The following is an 18,832-nucleotide window of genomic DNA, read 5'->3' as shown; positions in this document are numbered from 1 at the left end:
TCAAACAGATGTGTCAAGACGCTGCCATCAACTGAGATGAGAAACGGGACATTCAGGAAACGCAGATCCATTATCCAGTCCAGGTTATTTAATAGTGATACATCAAGAACCAGGCTAAGAGTAAGGTGTCTTCAGTGTATCTAACCCTGTTTACTGGCATCAAAACCTAACAGACCAATAAAGGAGTTTCTCCCTTTAAATTTCCCTTTGTTCTGCCAAAGGGTTTCTCAGATTTAATGCACCAAACTTTCAGAGACAAACATTCTAATAAGGTTAGAACTTTACTCAGACAATAATATTCTAATCATTTACTTTCATCTCTCTACAGAATTTATTTTAGTCAAACTTCTGGTTTGTTTTGTGTTCTTTATTCTTTAGTCATTTTCTACAAATTAGACTATTATCCCAAAGTAACTCTATTCACTAAATGAAACACATTATATAGATTAAATCCACACAGATGGATGCTTTCAAGCCTTTATTTCTATTAATTATGAGGATTTTCCTGCTTACAGCTCACAAAAATGACATTTAAGATTTGAATATTACATCAGACCAATAAAAAACATTTTTAATACAGAAATGAGGGCTTACTGAAAAGTTTAACGCCTGCTTAAAAAGGTGCCATTTTGAGAAGGTACTTTTAAATCTGACAAAAGAGCCTCATCAGAATGCATCTTTCCAATTTACTTAATCACTGAAATATATTAGTATCAATAATAATATGAAGTTCTTGATTTTATTAGGAACTAGGTCTAACTTCATTATTCAAAATACAATTGAAATGTCAATATGGTGGTTCTAAAATAAATACATTTATACAATATACAGGTCCTTCTCAAAAAATTAGCATATTGTGATAAAGTTCATTATTTTCCATAATGTAATGATGAAAATTTAACATTCATATATTTTAGATTCATTGCACACTAACTGAAATATTTCAGGTCTTTTATTGTCTTAATACGGATGATTTTGGCATACAGCTCATGAAAACCCAAAATTCCTATCTCACAAAATTAGCATATCATTAAAAGGGTCTCTAAACGAGCTATGAACCTAATCATCTGAATCAACGAGTTAACTATAAACACCTGCAAAAGATTCCTGAGGCCTTTAAAACTCCCAGCCTGGCTCATCACTCAAAACCCCAATCATGGGTAAGACTGCCGACCTGACTGCTGTCCAGAAGGCCACTATTGACACCTTCAAGCAAGAGGGTAAGACACAGAAAGAAATTTCTGAACAAATAGGCTGTTCCCAGAGTGCTGTATCAAGGCACCTCAGTGGGAAGTCTGTGGGAAGGAAAAAGTGTGGCAGAAAACGCTGCACAACGAGAAGAGGTGACCGGACCCTGAGGAAGATTGTGGAGAAGGGCCGATTCCAGACCTTGGGGGACCTGCGGAAGCAGTGGGCTGAGTCTGGAGTAGAAACATCCAGAGCCACCGTGCACAGGCGTGTGCAGGAAATGGGCTACAGGTGCCACATTCCCCAGACCTGGGCTACAGAGAAGCAGCACTGGACTGTTGCTCAGTGGTCCAAAGTACTTTTTTCGGATGAAAGCAAATTCTGCATGTCATTCGGAAATCAAGGTGCCAGAGTCTGGAGGAAGACTGGGGAGAAGGAAATGCCAAAATGCCAGAAGTCCAGTGTCAAGTACCCACAGTCAGTGATGGTCTGGGGTGCTGTGTCAGCTGCTGGTGTTGGTCCACTGTGTTTTATCAAGGGCAGGGTCAATGCAGCTAGCTATCAGGAGATTTTGGAGCACTTCTTGCTTCCATCTGCTGAAAAGCTTTATGGAGATGAAGATTTCATTTTTCAGTATGACCTGGTACCTGCTCACAGTGCCAAAACCACTGGTAAATGGTTTACTGACCATGGTATCACTGTGCTCAATTGGCCTGCCAACTCTCCTGACCTGAACCCCATAGAGAATCTGTGGGATATTGTGAAGAGAACGTTGAGAGACTCAAGACCCAACACTCTGGATGAGCTAAAGGCCGCTATCGAAGCAACCTGGGCCTCCATAAGACCTCAGCAGTGCCACAGGCTGATTGCCTCCATGCCACGCCGCATTGAAGCAGTCATTTCTGCAAAAGGATTCCCGACCAAGTATCGAGTGCATAACTGTACATGATTATTTGAAGGTTGACGTTTTTTGTATTAAAAACACTTTTCTTTTATTGGTCGGATGAAATATGCTAATTTTGTGAGATAGGAATTTTGGGTTTTCATGAGCTGTATGCCAAAATCATCCGTATTAAGACAATAAAGGACCTGAAATATTTCAGTTAGTGTGCAATGAATCTAAAATATATGAATATTAAATTTTCATCATTACATTATAGAAAATAATGAACTTTATCCCAATATGCTAATTTTTTGAGAAGGACCTGTATTCCTCCCATTCCTTTCTCTAAAGTTAATAATTAGGGTTAAGTGGTTAAGAAAAGACTCTTCAACACAAGTAACATAATTAACATAGTTAACGGTAAACCGTTAATGAGGCTTAACCATTCTCTATTCAATAGACAGTTGGACAACACAGACTACAGTTAGCTTCTCTGATACAGATCACTAAAAAAATGAATTGCACTGAACTATAAACCAATATTTGGGATAGGATCAGTACCTCTCCCTGGTCTGAACAAAAAGCTTAATGGAACTTTGATAAAGGCCAAATGAAAGATGGTTGATAAACATATTCAATCTCATTTATGTTAGCTAAAGCATTAGGAGTAATATATTAATGCACAGGACCACGCTGATTTGACTTTCAACCCAACACTTGAAGAAGGATTTTCTCACTGCTTTCAAGAAACGTTTGATCAACTGAAATACTCAGACTGGTCAATCCTGGATTTTGGTCAAGTAGATTTTTCACACTTGATAACCTTATTTAAAATAACTCGCTTTCACAGAATCATGGTATTATTACAAAACTTTAATTTAAAACATACAAATCTGGGAGTAATTTTCAAGTCTCAACTGTCCAGATTATCTTTCTTATCGTTCTACTCTTTTAGAGTAACGGTTGGAATCTAACAAGCTCATATTAGATGGTTAACCAGCCAAGCTATCTGCTCTAGTAGCCAGATTTCAGTCAGACATACATATCTTAGTCTGCCAAATGTAGTTTAAAAAAAGCATTACTTTAATGAGAATAGTAGGTGGCAGACAGGGAATTTACTGTGGACATTTATACAATAGAGACATTAGGGTAGAAATCACAGGTTCAGAGACTAGAAACAGAACCAATAGAGAAGAGAAGACAAACCAACAGAAGGTACAAATGAATAATAATAATCTAATTGGGAAAACATTGGCAGATTAGTCAAGTGTCACAATAAGAATTAATTACAGCCCTCATGAACACCCATGTGTTTCTTCAGATTTCCTTGTTGTGAAAATGCTTTACAGCAAACGCTGCACACAAACGGTTTCTCTCCTGAATGGACTCTCATGTGATTCTCAAGCTGACACTTTTGGTTGAATCTGCTTTTACAGACATCACAACCAAACGGCCTCTCCTCTGAGTGGAGTTTCACATGTCGCTCCAACTGGGTTTCCTTAACAAAACGCTTTCCACAATCACTACAGCTAAATGGTGCTGTGTGAACCTCCATGTGGTTTTTTAGATGTTGTTTTAGTGAAAATCCTTTACTACAAACATTACAAATAAACTCTTTCTGTCCTGTGTGAACACGCATGTGTCTCCTTAAAGTTTCTGGTTGTGAAAATCCTTTACTGCAAAAACTACAAATGAATAGTTTCTCTCCAGTGTGAACAAGCATGTGACTCTTTAAATGAATTTGCTGCGAAAATCGTTTACTACAAACGCTACAAATAAATGGTTTCTCTCCTGTATGAATACGCATATGTCGCTTTAGATCTCCATGTCGATGAAACCCTTTACTACAAATGCTACAAATAAATGGTTTCTCCCCTGTGTGAACGCACATGTGACTCTTCAGATTCTCCTGTAATGCAAATCCTTTACTACAAACACTGCAAATAAACGGTTTCTCTCCGGTGTGCAGACACATGTGACTTTTTAGACTCTTTTGTCGTGAAAATCCTTTACTGCAAACATCACAGACAAAAGGTTTCTCTGCGGTGTGGATCCATATGTGTTTCTTGAGGGTCTCCTTTCTTTTAAAGTTTGTTCCACAAACATCACACGAAAAAGGTTTTTCTCTTGAATGGACCTTCATGTGAGTTTTAAGATTTGTCTTTGCGCGAAAACTTCTACCACAGTCATCACAGCCAAATGGTCGTTCTCCAGTGTGGAGTCTCATATGAGTCTCAAGATGACCCTTCGCTAGAAATCCTTTACCACAAAGATCACAGCTATGTTCTCTATTTCCAGTGTGAGTCATGATGTGTAATCTACCACGGTTTTTACTTTTAAACCTTTTGCCACATATACTGCAACCAAATGGCTTCTCTCCACTATGGACTTCAATCTGAGCTGTAGAACACCATTTAGATATTTTATCACTCTTGTGAACTATCATCTTACTTTCTTCAAAAGAACACACTGCATCTGGGTTCCTGTCTGGTTCTGGTCCACCACAGCCCTGTCCATTAGGTACTGTTTCGATCTGTCCAGCTAAGCTACTGCTGCTTGGAGCTTCAGTCTCTCTGGTGTCTTCAGGTTTGATGTGATAAGGCTCTAATAACTGAGATTTCTCTTCATCTTCACTTTTCACAACAAGCTGCGCTTCCTCCTGACTGATCCACAGCTCCTCCTCTTCCTCCTTTATACAGGGGTGTTGTGGATTTTGCTGGGTAACCTCTTCTTTAATCACCAACATCTGATAGCCTGGTACCACTGAAACACACAGACATTAATGGTTGCAGAAAATTTCAAATATCTATTAATTGTTGTTTTCAAATTAAAACAATTAGCCTCCCTTTTCTTAAAGTCTGAGAATGATTTTTTTATGTATTCAATTAAAACTAGAAACCAGGGTGTGCTCGTGGCACAGCGGTAGAGCATGCGAGCCATGTACGGAGGCCTCAGTCCAAGACGTAGATACCCCGACCCGCTAAGACATTTCCTGTATGTCTTCCCCCTCTTTCCACCCATTTCAAGACTGTCTACTTTGAAGTAAAGGCCACAAGTGCCACAAAGTGCTACCAACTAAATAACTGATGTGTTGTTGGGTAATTGTTATTATAAAAGAAATAGTTGTAAGCTACCAGCAATTCATCGGTCTGTTTAGCCACAATAACCAAATTTAAAGTAAAAAAAAAAAACATATTACAAATAAAATATATATTAACTGAAGGGTGGGCTAATAATTTCCCTCCCTTTGTCTAGTTAGTCACAGAATTTCACAACCCTGATCCTCAATGGCCCACTGTTCTTTAGATGGGTCTCTGCTCCAGCACACCTCCTGCATGTCCTCCTGCATGACATGAAGTGCTCCAGAACCCTTTAAATCACCTGTTCATTCAGGTCAGGTGTGAGGCAGCAGGGCAACACCTAAAACCTGCAGTACAGTGAGCCCTGAGGACCAGGGTTGAGAAACTCTACCTTAGATAATCCCAGACAAGAGAATTCAGATAAAGTAACTGCATCTCAACTAAATTGTAGAATTGTGCCACTCAAGGTGGCAGCAGGTTGGAGTGGCTCTGTTACTTTTTATTCTGATTATTTCTTTTTAACAACACAAATTCCTATTGTGGTGGATAAATTTGATATTTTTTGGACAATTATCCTCTCTAGTATTGGATGCTGTCCAGCCGGAAAGATTTTTGCTGATACTGTTTTACTTTTGGACATTTGTTATGTTGCGTCAACGTTGCAACTGGGTTGTTTTTCTTTTTCCCTGATGAATTGAAAAGAAGGCGCCGTGGATGCAGAGAGGGAGTAGAGAGAAGGATGAAGTTCAAACCATCAACAATCTCCTGGATCAAAGACTACCTGACAAACAGACCACAGTTTGTGAGACTGAAGGGTTGTGAGTCTAACCAGGTAGTCAGCAGCACAGGAGCACCACAGGGGACTGTACTCTCACCATTCCTTTTCACTCTGTACACCTCAGACTTCCAGTACAAGACAGACTCCTGTCATCTGCAGAAATACTCAGATGTGGGGTGGATCAGAGATGGACAAATGGCTGATTACAGGGGGCTGGTGGACCGCTTTGTGGCATGGTGTGGAAACAATCATCTCATCTTGAATGTGAAGAAAACAAAGGAGATGATTGTGGATTTTAAGAGAAACAAGAATAAGTCAAAAACTATTTCCATCATGGGAGAAGAAGTGGAGGTGGTGGAGGAGTATAAATACCTCGGTGTTCATCTGGACAATAGACTAGAGTGGAGATGCAACTGTGAAGCCATCTACAAGAAGGGACAGAGCAGACTGTACTTCTTGAGGAAGCTTAGGTCCTTTGGTGTTTGCAGCAAGATGCTCCATATCTTCTATAAGTCTGTTGTGGAGAGTGTGATCTCTTCTGCCATCATCTGCTGAGGTAGCAGCATCAGAGCCAGGGACTTAAAAAAGCTCAACAAGCTGATAAAAAAGGCTGGTTCTGTTCTGGGGACTCCTCTGGAACCTCTGGAGATCATTGTGGAAAGAGGGATTCTTCATAAAATGAAGAACATTATGGAGAACCCTGATCATCCTCTTCATGAGACTGTCCTACAACAACAGAAAACTAAAATAGGCAGATTGATAATGACAAAGAATTTCTCGTTCTTTGTTATTTGTAAAGAAAGTATTTTTGCACTGGAACATTTACCCTTCCTGTTTCTGACAGCTTGGGGGGAATGTCCAGATGGCAACAAACAATCAGGTCTGAGGATAATCTTCAGGGCTGACATTCCCTCTATCCAGGACTTATACAGGTCTAGGGTCAGAAAGGGGCAGCTATAATCTCTGCAGACCCCACACACCCTCCATACAAACTGTTTAGGCTTTTACCTTCAGGTCAGCGCTACAGAGTAGTGTCTGCTAAAACCAATCACCACAGAGACAGCTTCTCCCCCCAGGGTGTTTTTCTGATGAACACTTGACAGTCCCAGAACAACACCATGCATACGTGGACCGATCTCACATTATATTCTACTGTAAAGTCAATTGTATATATATGTACATGTAAAGAGATTTTTTTTTATTTCCAATAATATCTAAAGAAACAATAAAAATCATTACTGAGAGCAACGTGTACTGGAGTCAAATTATTTGTTTGTCTGTACAAACTTAGTAATGAAGCTGATTCTAATATCATAAATATCTGGTATTGGTCATAGTGGCAATAATAATATCGGAAACTGACATTGGTCCACATTTTCGTATCTGTGTATTCCTTGTGCTTACGGTTTAGTGCTAAACAAACCCTCTGATATGCTAACAAATAGCAAAGACTTCAACTTTTACTGTCTTCTATATGCACACCAGCCATATTGGATATGAAACTCTGGGACAGCTCAGACTTTTCCAGATGGTATTCCAACTTCACTGTGCAGTCTCAAACATTTTTTTCAACTTGAAACTCAGAGAAACAAGTATGCACCAAAAGTTGTGTTAATTTTAAACCGCCGCTAGCCTTTTTAGACAGGGTGAATAGCATCTGAGCTTTCCTCCCCTACAATGACTGCTGCTTTATTTACACATAAATGTCTCTCTTCGAATCTCTCCATAGTCCAGCTGTCCCTTTATAACTTCCAGTCAGACTTAATTTGTTCCAAACCAAACAAACACATATATGTCACTTACTGAGATCTTTGCCGTCTTGTTTCTGCTCCAGTTCTGATGTTGATGCTGCAGGTATGAGGGGCATCAAACTGAGCCCTCCAGGGTCTTCTGCTTCAACCTTCATCATCTCAGACATCCTTGATCCACTTAGGATGTTCTTTTTCACAATCCTTGCTTGATACCTTCACATGTTCCAATTGGTCAAGGTTTCAGCTATATAACCTGTATTTTCTGTTTTTCTTTTGCCTGAAACTGGAATCAGACACATTTCAGCATCTGATCAGATAAAGTATATTAACAGAAAATGTAAACTCATACAGAGCGGAGAGTCTCATACCTTGGTCCGAAGTTCTGGTTCCATTCTGTAACTGCCCAACCATTCTCTCGGTCCTTAGGTAAACAACAACAACACTGCTTACAAACTCGGAGTGTGGACTTGTCTTGAAGCACAAAACCACGAACCTCTAAAAGCTTCAAGTGTTTTGTGAAACACTGTCTCTGCTGTTAGCTGTTTTCGCCTCAGTGGCTAACGGTCCAATCACTTTGCTAATAAAGGCTAACTACCTCATGTATTGCTGATTTCGAACTAGAAATAAATAATTACAGCGGTTCCAAGGAACATGTAAAAGCGATATCCTCATGAAGTCTGTCGAGTAGTCAGATAAATAAACAACAGGCTTTTTTGTTTTTTTACACCAACTTTAAGTAATTTTTCCTTCGGGACTTAGCCAGTCAAGCTAACATTGTTACATCCGGATACTTCCTCCTCGTGGACCAATGAGTGACAAGTTCTGATTCGTAAGAGCGCTTTCCTTACGTCGATTAGAAGTTTAACAATAAAACCACATGGCTAGATTGTTAAAAAATGTATTCCTGCCGTACAAATTGAAGTTAAATATACAAGTTATGGTGGACTTATGCTCCCTCTGGTGCTGTTACTGGGATTCCTCCTTTCTTCAAGGTTTTTTTTATTTCTAAAAGTTATTACATACAATTCAAATAATACTGTTGTGTTCAGATATTTAGTTCAGTCAGATCAGAAATAAAATCATATGTCACATATTAACCCGGGATTTATTTTATGACTCCATCTTTATGGTTAAACATGCACTCTTTTATAATGCTCAAAGAAAACGATTTGGAATACTCCGTCGAAGTTTCCTTCTTCATAGAAAGCTGGATCTTCAGGCTCTGAATTTCCTCTCCTCAGGGGAACCCTTTGATTTCAGAATAAAAGCAATCGGGTACATTTTTGACAAACTGGATCCACTTAGGCGTTACAGAATATAGTAGCGTCAATCCCTGTTCTGTTATTCTTGGACCTCTGATGAATTTTGATCAGGTTTCTGCACGGACATCATACTTTGGCTCCATGATTCTCACTGCTGCCATCTTCTGGAGACAGCTAGCTCCTACAGCATCCTATCAGGCTGAGAGGTGGACAGAGCAGCCAAAATTGCACTCAAGAGTAATGTTATTTCAAAGTCCTTAGAAAAACGGTGCCACCTGCTGTGGGCCGGGTGGGTGATTTTTGTTAAAGGCTTTTACTGCACTTATTTCAGATTTTAAATGTTTTGTTAAAAGTCAGAGGAGTAATTTACCCCAATGGGCTGATAGCTGTGGTGAGAAGTTGTCACTTAAAAACAAAAACAGGACATGTAAAATATCTGCTACTGTTTTTATAACATCTCATATTCAGTCAATATTTTGATCTTTCTTATTGTTCAAACATTAATTGTTGATTGCATGTTCCTGCTTGGAAATCTCAGCTGTAAGCTTTGGAGCCTTCAGGCTGCTATGCCGTCAACCTTTGTCAACCTTAAGATCCAACCACCTTTCTCCATATCAGTTCCTTTCTTGAACAAAAAGCGGTAGCTGTTCCAACACTGGCCAGAATGATGTTCTCTGGGAAAATACCCAATAAACTAAGCCGTGATCTCTCAAATTGTTGAGAGATCACGGCTTTAAAACTTTAGCCAAGATGTAGAGAGAAGAAACAACTTATTTCAATGTTCATGGATTAATAAACTGAAAAAGTTACAACAAAGACATTCTAATGTTTATTTAACAAGCTAATAATTCTAACGTACAGAGGATGGTTTGGTAAGGGTATTAAACTGACTAAAATTCAGTCAATTCTCATAAAACTGTTCAGCTTTGACTTATATGAAAGGATCTCGCTTGTTTTAAGCTTTATATTTACATGTTTGTCTCTCACCAACTAGTTTGATCTCAAGTACTTTATTATTTGAAAATATTACAGTGAGAACCTCTGAATAGGCCACATTCATTTTATATTTGCAGCTATGTAGAGGTTCCTCCATCCACACCTTGGGTGGCATAGCTTTAGATTCACCTGGTTCAAATTCTCTAAAAAAACATCTATTAAGCACCTCTTGCTATGCAATTATTAATCAATTAATCAAAAAAAATGGCAGACAGAAGAATCAATTATCAAAATAATCGTTGGTTGTAGCCCTAATTCTGATACTAATCAATCAACAATGCAGTTATCTGGACCCGATACGTTTGATCGAATCCGTATGACTTTTAAACAACTCATAATAAACTCTGCTGATAAAGGTTTGACAAGAAACTTTACTTTAGAATTTATATGACCATTTATAAACTTCAGAATGAAATTCACAGGTTTAGAGACTAATTACAGTTGTAGTCACAGTTGCACAAAACATATACAAGTACTGAGAACAGAAAGCAGACAGGTGTGATTATAATTAATTGGAAAAATACTGAAAAGTCAGTTTTTTTTAATCAAGTACATCATCAGTTGCAGTCCTCATGAATTCCCATGTGTCTTTTCAGATTTCCATGTAGTGAAAATGCTTTACTACAAACACTGCAAACAAACGGTTTCTCTCCTGTGTGAACACGCATGTGACTACTCAGAGAGACCTGCTGGGCAAACGCTTTGCTACAAACAACACAAACAAACGGTTTCTCTCCTGAATGGCCTTTCATGTGATTGTCAAGATGACGCTTTTGATTAAATCTGCTTTTACAGACGTCACAGCCAAATGGTCTGTCCTTTGTGTGGAGTCTCACATGTCGCTTTAACTGTGTTTCATTAACAAACAGTTTACTGCAATCACTACAGCTAACAGGCGCAGTGTGAACTATCATGTGCTTTCTCAGGTATAATGGTCGTGAAAATCCTGTACTACAAACACTACAAACAAACGGTTTCTCTCCTGTGTGAACACGCATGTGACTCTTCAGAGTCTCTTTCAGAGAAAAGCTGTTACTACAAACACTACAAACAAATGGTTTTTCTCCTGTGTGAACGCGTATGTGTCTGTTTAGAGTCCCTTGTAGTGAAAATCTTTTACCACAGAAATTACAAACAAATGGTTTCTCAGCAGTATGGATCATCATGTGCTTTTTAAGACATTCCTTTATCTTAAATCCTGTCCCACAAACATCACAGGAAAATGGTCTTTCTCCCGAATGGACCAGCAGGTGAGTTTTAAGAAATTTCCTTGCATGAAACCGTTTTCCACAGTGGTCACAGGCAAATGGTCTCTCTCCAGTGTGGAGTCTCACATGCGTCTGAAGAGAACGCTTTTCTTTAAATCCTTTCCCACAGAGCTCACAGATATAGTTTCTCTTTCCAGCGTGAATCATCAGGTGCAATTCAGCATCAGTCTCATGTTTGAATCTTTTGCCGCAGACATCGCAACCAAATCTCTTCTCTTCGACATGAACTTCAATCTTAGCCTTAAGTTCGGAACACAGTTTAGATTTTTGACCTCTTTTGTGAACTGTCATCTTACTGTGGTGAGAAAAACATACTGGATCTGGGATTCTGTCTGGTACTTGACCTCCAAATTCCTCTCCATCTGGTTCTGTTTCCATTTGTTCAGCTGAGCTGCTGGTTGGAGCATCAGTGTTTCTGTTGTCTTCAATTTTGATGTGATGAAGCTCTGATAACCGAGGTTTCTCTTCTTCACTCTTCATAGTAAGCTGCTCTTCCTCCTGACTGATCCACAGTTCTTCATCTTCCTCCTTTATGTAGCTGGGTTCTGGGCTCTGGGGATCCAAACTGGAGCTCCAGTCATGGGGAACATCTTTAATCACAAACATCGGCTGAACTAGGAACAGTGAAACACACACGGATATAAAGGACTGCTTACCAGCAGTAAAAAACTGAAGGTTTAACATTTTCTGTAATAAACAAATCTATTGAGCGTTGATAAAGGCAGGATGTCAAGTTTGAATGGATGAGATAGCAGTAAACAAACAAGAGTTGATAACTACTTGAAAACAACAATGAAAAATGAACTTGTTTCTATTCAACAGAGCAGGAACTATGTAGAGCCTTATTTTGAAGATATTCTTGTCAAACTTAAATGTTTCAAATTATCAAACAAGGTTTTATAAAGATAACCAGAGGAAATGCAAAAATCTGTTTTCAGGTGATGATTTCATTTATTAAGGGAATAAAGCTTTCTAGACCGACCTGGCGCTATGTGGAAAATGAATTAACCCCCAAACCTAATAACTAGCTGTTCCACCATTAGCAGTAACAACTGACATCAAGAGTTTGTGATAACTGGCCATAGGTCTTTAACAGCACCGCTGAGGAATTCTGATGAGGAGGGTGATGTTTTTTTTTTTTCAAAAGGGGCAATGCACATCACAGAACATGCCAGAATTAGCCATGTTTTCCATACTCCCTCAGGGAACCATTTAAAATAGAATAAATATAAGTTGGCAAGATACCTCCATCACAAAATTTGTACTCGTACTTGTTGTCTTCCGCTTTATCCGGGACCGGGTCGCGGGGGCAGCAGACTCAGCACAGAGACCCAGACGTCCCTCTCCCCAGACACCACCTCCAGCTCCTCCAGGTGGAGCCCAAGGCGTTCCCAGGCCAGCCGAGAGACATAGTCCCTCCAGCGTGTCCTGGGCCGTCCCCTGGGCCTCCTCCCGGTGGGACGTGCCTGGAACACCTCCCGAGGAAGGCGTCCAGGAGGCATCTGGTATAGATGCCCTAGCCACCTCAACTGGCTCCTCTCGATGTGGAGGAGCAGCGGCTCTACTCCGAGCCACTCCCGGATGGCCGAGCTCCTCACCCTATCTCTAAGGGAGTGCCCGGCCACCCTACGGAGGAAGCTCATTCAGCCGCTTGTATCCGGGATCTCGACCCAAAGTCCATGGCCATAGGTGAGGGTAGGAACGTAGATCGACCGGTAAATTGAGAGCTTCGCTTTTCGGCTCAGTTCTCTCTTCACCACAACGGACCAGCACAGCGCCCCCATTACTGCGGCAGCCGCACCGATCCGTCTGTCGATCTCCCGCTCCATTCTTCCCTCACTCATGAACAAGACTCCGAGATACTTTAACCCCTCCACTTGAGGCAGGAACTCCCCTCCAACCTGAAGAGGACAAGCCACCCTTTTCCGGTCGAGAACCATGGCCTCGGACTTGGAGGAGCTGATCTTCATCCCAGCCGCTTCACACTCGGCTGTGAACCGCCACAGCGCATGCTGTAGGTCTTGGCTAGAGAGGGCCAGCAGGACCATGTCATCTGCAAAAAGAAGAGACGAAATCCTCTGGTCCCCAAACCAGACCCCCTCCGGCCATTGGCTGCGTCTAGAAATCCTGTCCATAAAAGTTATGAACAGGACCGGTGACAAAGGGCAGCCCTGCCGGAGTCCAACATGCACCGGGAACAGGTCCCACTTAGTGCCGGCAATGCGGACCAAACTCCTGCTCCGCTTGTACAGGGACCGGATGGGCCCTAATAAAGGGCCCCCAATTCCATACTCCTGGAGCACCCCCACGGGGCATCACGAGGGACACAGTCGAATGCCTTCTCCAGGTCCACAAAACACATGTGGAAAGGTTGGGCAAACTCCCATGAACCCTCGAGCACCCTGTAGAGGGTATAGAACTGGTCCAGTGTCCCACGGCCCAGACAAAAACCACACTGTTCCTCCTGAAGCCGAGGTTCGACTATCGGCCGGACTCTCCTCTCCAATACCCTGGCGTAGGCCGTACCAGGGAGGCTGAGGAGTGTGATCCCCCTGTAGTTGGAACACACCCTCCGGTCACCCTTCTTATGTAGGGAGACCACCACCCCAGTCTGCCAATCCAAAGGCACTGTCCCCGACCGCCACGCAATGTTGAAGAGGCGTGTCAACCATGACAGCCCTACAACATCCAAAGACTTGAGGTACTCAGGGTGGATCTCATCCACCCCCGAAGCCTTGCCACCGCGGAGCTTTTTAACCACCTTGGTGACTTCAGCCTGGGTGATGAAAGAGTCCAACCCCGAGTCCCCAGCCTCTGTTTCCACCAAGGAATGCGTGATGGCAGGATTGAGGAGATCCTCGAAGTACTCCTTCCACCGCCCAATAATGTCCTCAGTCGAGGTCAGCAGCTCCCCACCCCCACTGTAAACAGTGTTGGCGAAGCACTGCTTCCCCCTCCTGAGGCGCCGGACGGTTTGCCAGAATCGCTTCGGGGGCAACCGGTAGTCCTTCTCCATGGCCTCACCGAACTCCTCCCAGGTCCGAGTTTTTGCCTCTGCCACCGCCCGGGCCGCGGCACGCTTGGCCTCACGGTACCCGTCAGCCGCCTCAGGAGTCCCACAAGCCAACCACAGCCAATAGGACTCCTTCGTCAGCTTGACAGCATCCCTTACTGCCGGTGTCCACCACCGGGTCCGGGGATTGCCGCCGCGACAGGCACCGCAGACCTTACGGCCGCAGCTACGGGCAGCAGCATCGACAATAGATGTGGAGAACATGGTCCACTCGGACTCTATGTCTCCAACATCCCAATTACAAAATTTGCTACATTTTAAAATCAGAATACATCTTTAAAAATTTAAAAAACATATCAGGCAGCATACTTAAAAATTATTTAAAAAGCCAAAAAACAAAATAACAACAAATGATTACAATACATAAAATTTTGGCCCTCTCTTTTGCAGAAATGTTTTAATTTAGCCACTTTAGAAGGTTTTCAGGTTTGATAGGCGCGTTGAAAGTCATACTACAGTGGCTGAACTGGATTTAGCTTCGGACATTGACATTCAGAGATGTCCTTGCTACTGTGCTTTGGATCATTGTTCTGCTGCATAACCAAGGTGTGATTAGACTCAAGGTCCTGTTCTGATGGGTGGACCATCTCTTGCAGGATTTTCTGGTAGAGAGCAAAATTCATGACTCCATCAATAATGGCAAGTCATCCGGGCCTTGAAGAAGCAAAGCAGCCTCAACCCCACACTACCACCACCACCATGGTTGACTGTCAGCGCGATGGTCTGTTTCTGAAATGATGGGTTCGTTTTAGGTCACATCTTACATGACACACACCTTCCAAAAGGTTCCCCTTTAGTCTCGTCAGTCCACAGATTACTTCCCTAAACGTCTTGAGGCTCATCAAGATGTTTTAGGATAAATGTGATACGAGCCTTTGTGTACTTTTGGGTCAGCCGTGGTTTCTGCCTTGGAACTGTTCCATGACGACCATTTTGTCCAGCCTCTCTTTCTTACTGTTAAATCATGAACTCTAACATTAACTGAGGCAAATGAGGCCTACAGGGCTTCAGATGTTCTGGTTCTTGTGACCTGATTGAACAATCAATGTGCTTTTGGAGTAATTTGGGTTTACCAGCCTCTCCACTAACATGACCGACCGGCTCACCACTGCTGCTTGTTTACTTCAGTTGTGGTTCCAAAAGTCTCAGAAATAGATGTAACTATTTTCCAGACTGATAAATGTCAATGACTTTGTTTGTCTACCTAATTAATAAAAAAGTAGATGATGTATTCCTCTTTGACATCATTCCGCCATGTTCTATTTAAATAATTTATTATATTTACAGGTCAGGAAATAATCAGCTCTGGGTTTGGCTGTTGAAATTAAGCTCAGCTTTCTAAAAAATGTGTTAATTAAAGTTAATTCATGATTAACTGTGATTAATTTAACCAGGGCCAGTTTGAGTTATATAGCTTTTTTCCATCATTGAATGCGATCATCATTTGAAAACAGCTTTTGGATTTTATCGGGTTATCTTTATCCAATGTTAAAATTTGTTTGATTAGCTAAAAACAAAATTAAGTGTGACAAAAAAAGCAAAAACAAAGGAAATCTGTAAACACTTCACAGCACTGTTTTTATCACAACCCAGCAGTCCTCCTATAACTTCCCGCCAGAGTTGTTCTGCTACAATTCAGACACCATATACAGGTCCTTCTCAAAATATTAGCATATTGTGATAAAGTCCATTATTTTCCATAATGTCATGATGAAAATTTAACATTCATATATTTTAGAGTCATTGCACACTAACTGAAATATTTCAGGCCTTTTATTGTCTTAATACGGATGATTTTGGCATACAGCTCATGAAAACCCAAAATTCCTATCTCACAAAATTAGCATATTTCATCCGACCAATAAAAGAAAAGTGTTTTTAATACAAAAAACATCAACCTTTAAATAATCATGTACACTTATGCACTCAATACTTGGTCGGGAATCCTTTTGCAGAAATGACTGCTTCAATGCGGTGTGGCATGGAGGCAATCAGCCTGTGGCACTGCTGAGGTCTTATGGAGGCCCAGGATGCTTCGATAGCGGCCTTTAGCTCATCCAGAGTGTTGGTTCTTGAGTCTCTCAACGTTCTCTTCACAATATCCCACAGATTCTCTATGGGGTTCAGGTCAGGAGAGTTGGCAGGCCAATTGAGCACAGTGATACCATGGTCAGTAAACCATTTACCAGTGGTTTTGGCACTGTGAGCAGGTGCCAGGTCGTGCTGAAAAATGAAATCTTAATCTCCGTAAAGCTTTTCAGCAGATGGAAGCATGAAGTGCTCCAAAATCTCCTGATAGCTAGCTGCATTGACCCTGCCCTTGATAAAACACAGTGGACCAACACCAGCAGCTGACACGGCACCCCAGACCATCACTGACTGTGGGTACTTGACACTGGACTTCTGGCATTTTGGCATTTCCTTCTCCCCAGTCTTCCTCCAGACTCTGGCACCTTGATTTCCGAATGACATGCAGAATTTGCTTTCATCCGAAAAAAGTACTTTGGACCACTGAGCAACAGTCCAGTGCTGCTTCTCTGTAGCTCAGGTCAGGCGCTTCTGCCGCTGTTTCTGGTTCAAAAGTGGCTTGACCTGGGAAATGCGGCACCTGTAGCCCATTTCCTGCACACGCCTGTGCACGGTGGCTCTGGATGTTTCTACTCCAGACTCAGTCCACTGCTTCCGCAGGTCCCCCAAGGTCTGGAATCAGCCCTTCTCCACAATCTTCCTCAGGGTCCGGTCACCTCTTCTCGTGCAGCGTTTTCTGCCACACTTTTTCCTTCCCACAGACTTCCCACTGAGGTGCCTTGATACAGCACTCTGGGAACAGCCTATTCGTTCAGAAATGTCTTTCTGTGTCTTACCCTCTTGCTTGAGGGTGTCAATAGTGGCCTTCTGGACAGCAGTCAGGTCGGCAGTCTTACCCATGATTGGGGTTTTGAAGTGATGAACCAGGCTGGGAGTTTTAAAGGCCTCAGGAATCTTTTGCAGGTGTTTAGAGTTAACTCGTTGATTCAGATGATTAGGTTCATAGCTCGTTTAGAGACCCTTTTAATGATATGCTAATTTTGTGAGATAGGAATTTTGGGTTTTCATGAGCTGTATGCCAAAATCATCCGTATTAAGACAATAAAAGACCTGAAATATTTCAGTTAGTGTGCAATGAATCTAAAATATATGAATGTTAAATTTTCATCATTACATTATGGAAAATAATGAACTTTATCACAATATGCTAATATTTTGAGAAGGACCTGTATGTGTCACTTACTGAGATCTTTGCTGTCGTGTTTCTGCTCCAGTTCAGATGTTGATGCTGCAGGTACGTTAGGAACCAAACAGAGCCCTCCAGGGTCTTCTGCTTCAGCCTTTATCATTTCAGACATCCTGGCTCCACTTGGGATTCTGCTTTTCACAATCCTTGTTTGCAACCTTCACACGTTCTAGAAGGTCAAGGTTTCAGCCATATAACCTGTATCTTCTGTTTATCTGATGCCTGAAGCTGGAATCAGACACAAATCAGCATCTGATCAGATAAATTGTATTAACAGAAAATGGAAACTGTAGCAGAGATGAAGCGATGCTGCTGAGCAGAGTCTGAAACCTTGGTCAGAGGTTCTGGTCCCACTCTGTCTCCAGTCTCTCGGTCCTCAGATGAACAGCAAGGCTTAGAGGTGGCAACAGACGACATAGCCTTCTCCGTACAGTCTCGGAGTTTGGACTCGTCCTGTAGCACTAAACCATAAGCTTTGAAAAGCTTCAACATCGGAAGCACTAAATAACTCCTGCTGTTAGCTGCTTTAGCTCCCCGGTGGCTAACAGTCCATTCACTTTGCTAATGAAGGCTAATCACATGCTGCACTGGAAACCTCGGCTGGAAATAATCTCAGCGGTTTAAAACAAACGTGGAGAAGCGAAATCCTCATGAAGACTGTCGATGAGAGTCTGTAAAATCAATTACACACCAGTTTAGCGCAAACCTTAAGGCGTCTTTTCGGAGGGGCTCAAGCTAACATTATCCCATCCAGTTACTTCCTCCCCACTGACCAATGAATGACGAGTAAAGGTCAGCTGCCTCTTCTTCCTTTTCTTCTGCTTCTTATTTAGGTGTTTATGACGGTTGGTCAGACCAACTATGTGTGGACAGAAATTAGGAAAACAAATTCTTTCTAATAAGTTTGTTTTTAAGAAAATGACATGATTTGAGCTTTTATTTCATAAACTCCCCATCTGGTTCATATTCGTGCAAATTGATCCTGATGTATGCTTTCTAATAACTTTAAGTGTTTTATTAAGACCTTTGTGACCTATTCTTAGACATGTAATAACAGAATCTTGTTTTCTGTTTTTTCCTCGCATGTCCTAAGATTTTTGAAACTGTATGAGTGTCTTCATGTATGACTTATTTCCCAATATTTCTGGCAATTTGTTTTTACCATAACTATAATTATTTGGCATTCAGTCTTAATGGAATCTTAGGTTCTACGTTTTTAGATTGCAATGATTGTTTGGCATGAAATGTCTCAATTTTCCCTCCACTTCCACATGAGCTG

The 18,832-nt window shown here is 41.6% G+C and overlaps 2 protein-coding genes across 2 annotated transcripts; both read right to left on the bottom strand.

The window, feature by feature from the left end:
• Window positions 1-2,923: 2,923 nt before the first annotated feature.
• LOC124874791 (gastrula zinc finger protein XlCGF57.1-like) lies at window positions 2,924-8,646 on the bottom strand. The gene is made up of 3 exons (XM_047376324.1): window positions 8,049-8,646; window positions 7,733-7,963; window positions 2,924-4,834 (listed from the first exon to the last, which is right to left on the bottom strand). Exons 2-3 carry the CDS (start codon window positions 7,845-7,847, stop codon window positions 3,354-3,356), a joined length of 1,596 nt encoding a protein of 531 aa, XP_047232280.1. The 5' UTR covers window positions 7,848-7,963; window positions 8,049-8,646; the 3' UTR covers window positions 2,924-3,353.
• A 1,645-nt stretch (window positions 8,647-10,291) lies between these two features.
• Window positions 10,292-18,343, bottom strand: LOC124874691 (zinc finger protein OZF-like). The gene is made up of 3 exons (XM_047376164.1): window positions 17,884-18,343; window positions 17,551-17,781; window positions 10,292-11,820 (listed from the first exon to the last, which is right to left on the bottom strand). Exons 2-3 carry the CDS (start codon window positions 17,663-17,665, stop codon window positions 10,496-10,498), a joined length of 1,440 nt encoding a protein of 479 aa, XP_047232120.1. The 5' UTR covers window positions 17,666-17,781; window positions 17,884-18,343; the 3' UTR covers window positions 10,292-10,495.
• Between the last annotated feature and the right edge of the window lie 489 nt (window positions 18,344-18,832).

This window comes from Girardinichthys multiradiatus, chromosome 10 (assembly GCF_021462225.1).
Source record: "Girardinichthys multiradiatus isolate DD_20200921_A chromosome 10, DD_fGirMul_XY1, whole genome shotgun sequence".
Taxonomy (NCBI): domain Eukaryota; kingdom Metazoa; phylum Chordata; class Actinopteri; order Cyprinodontiformes; family Goodeidae; genus Girardinichthys; species Girardinichthys multiradiatus.
This window is presented reverse-complemented; position numbering and strand designations above follow the sequence as displayed.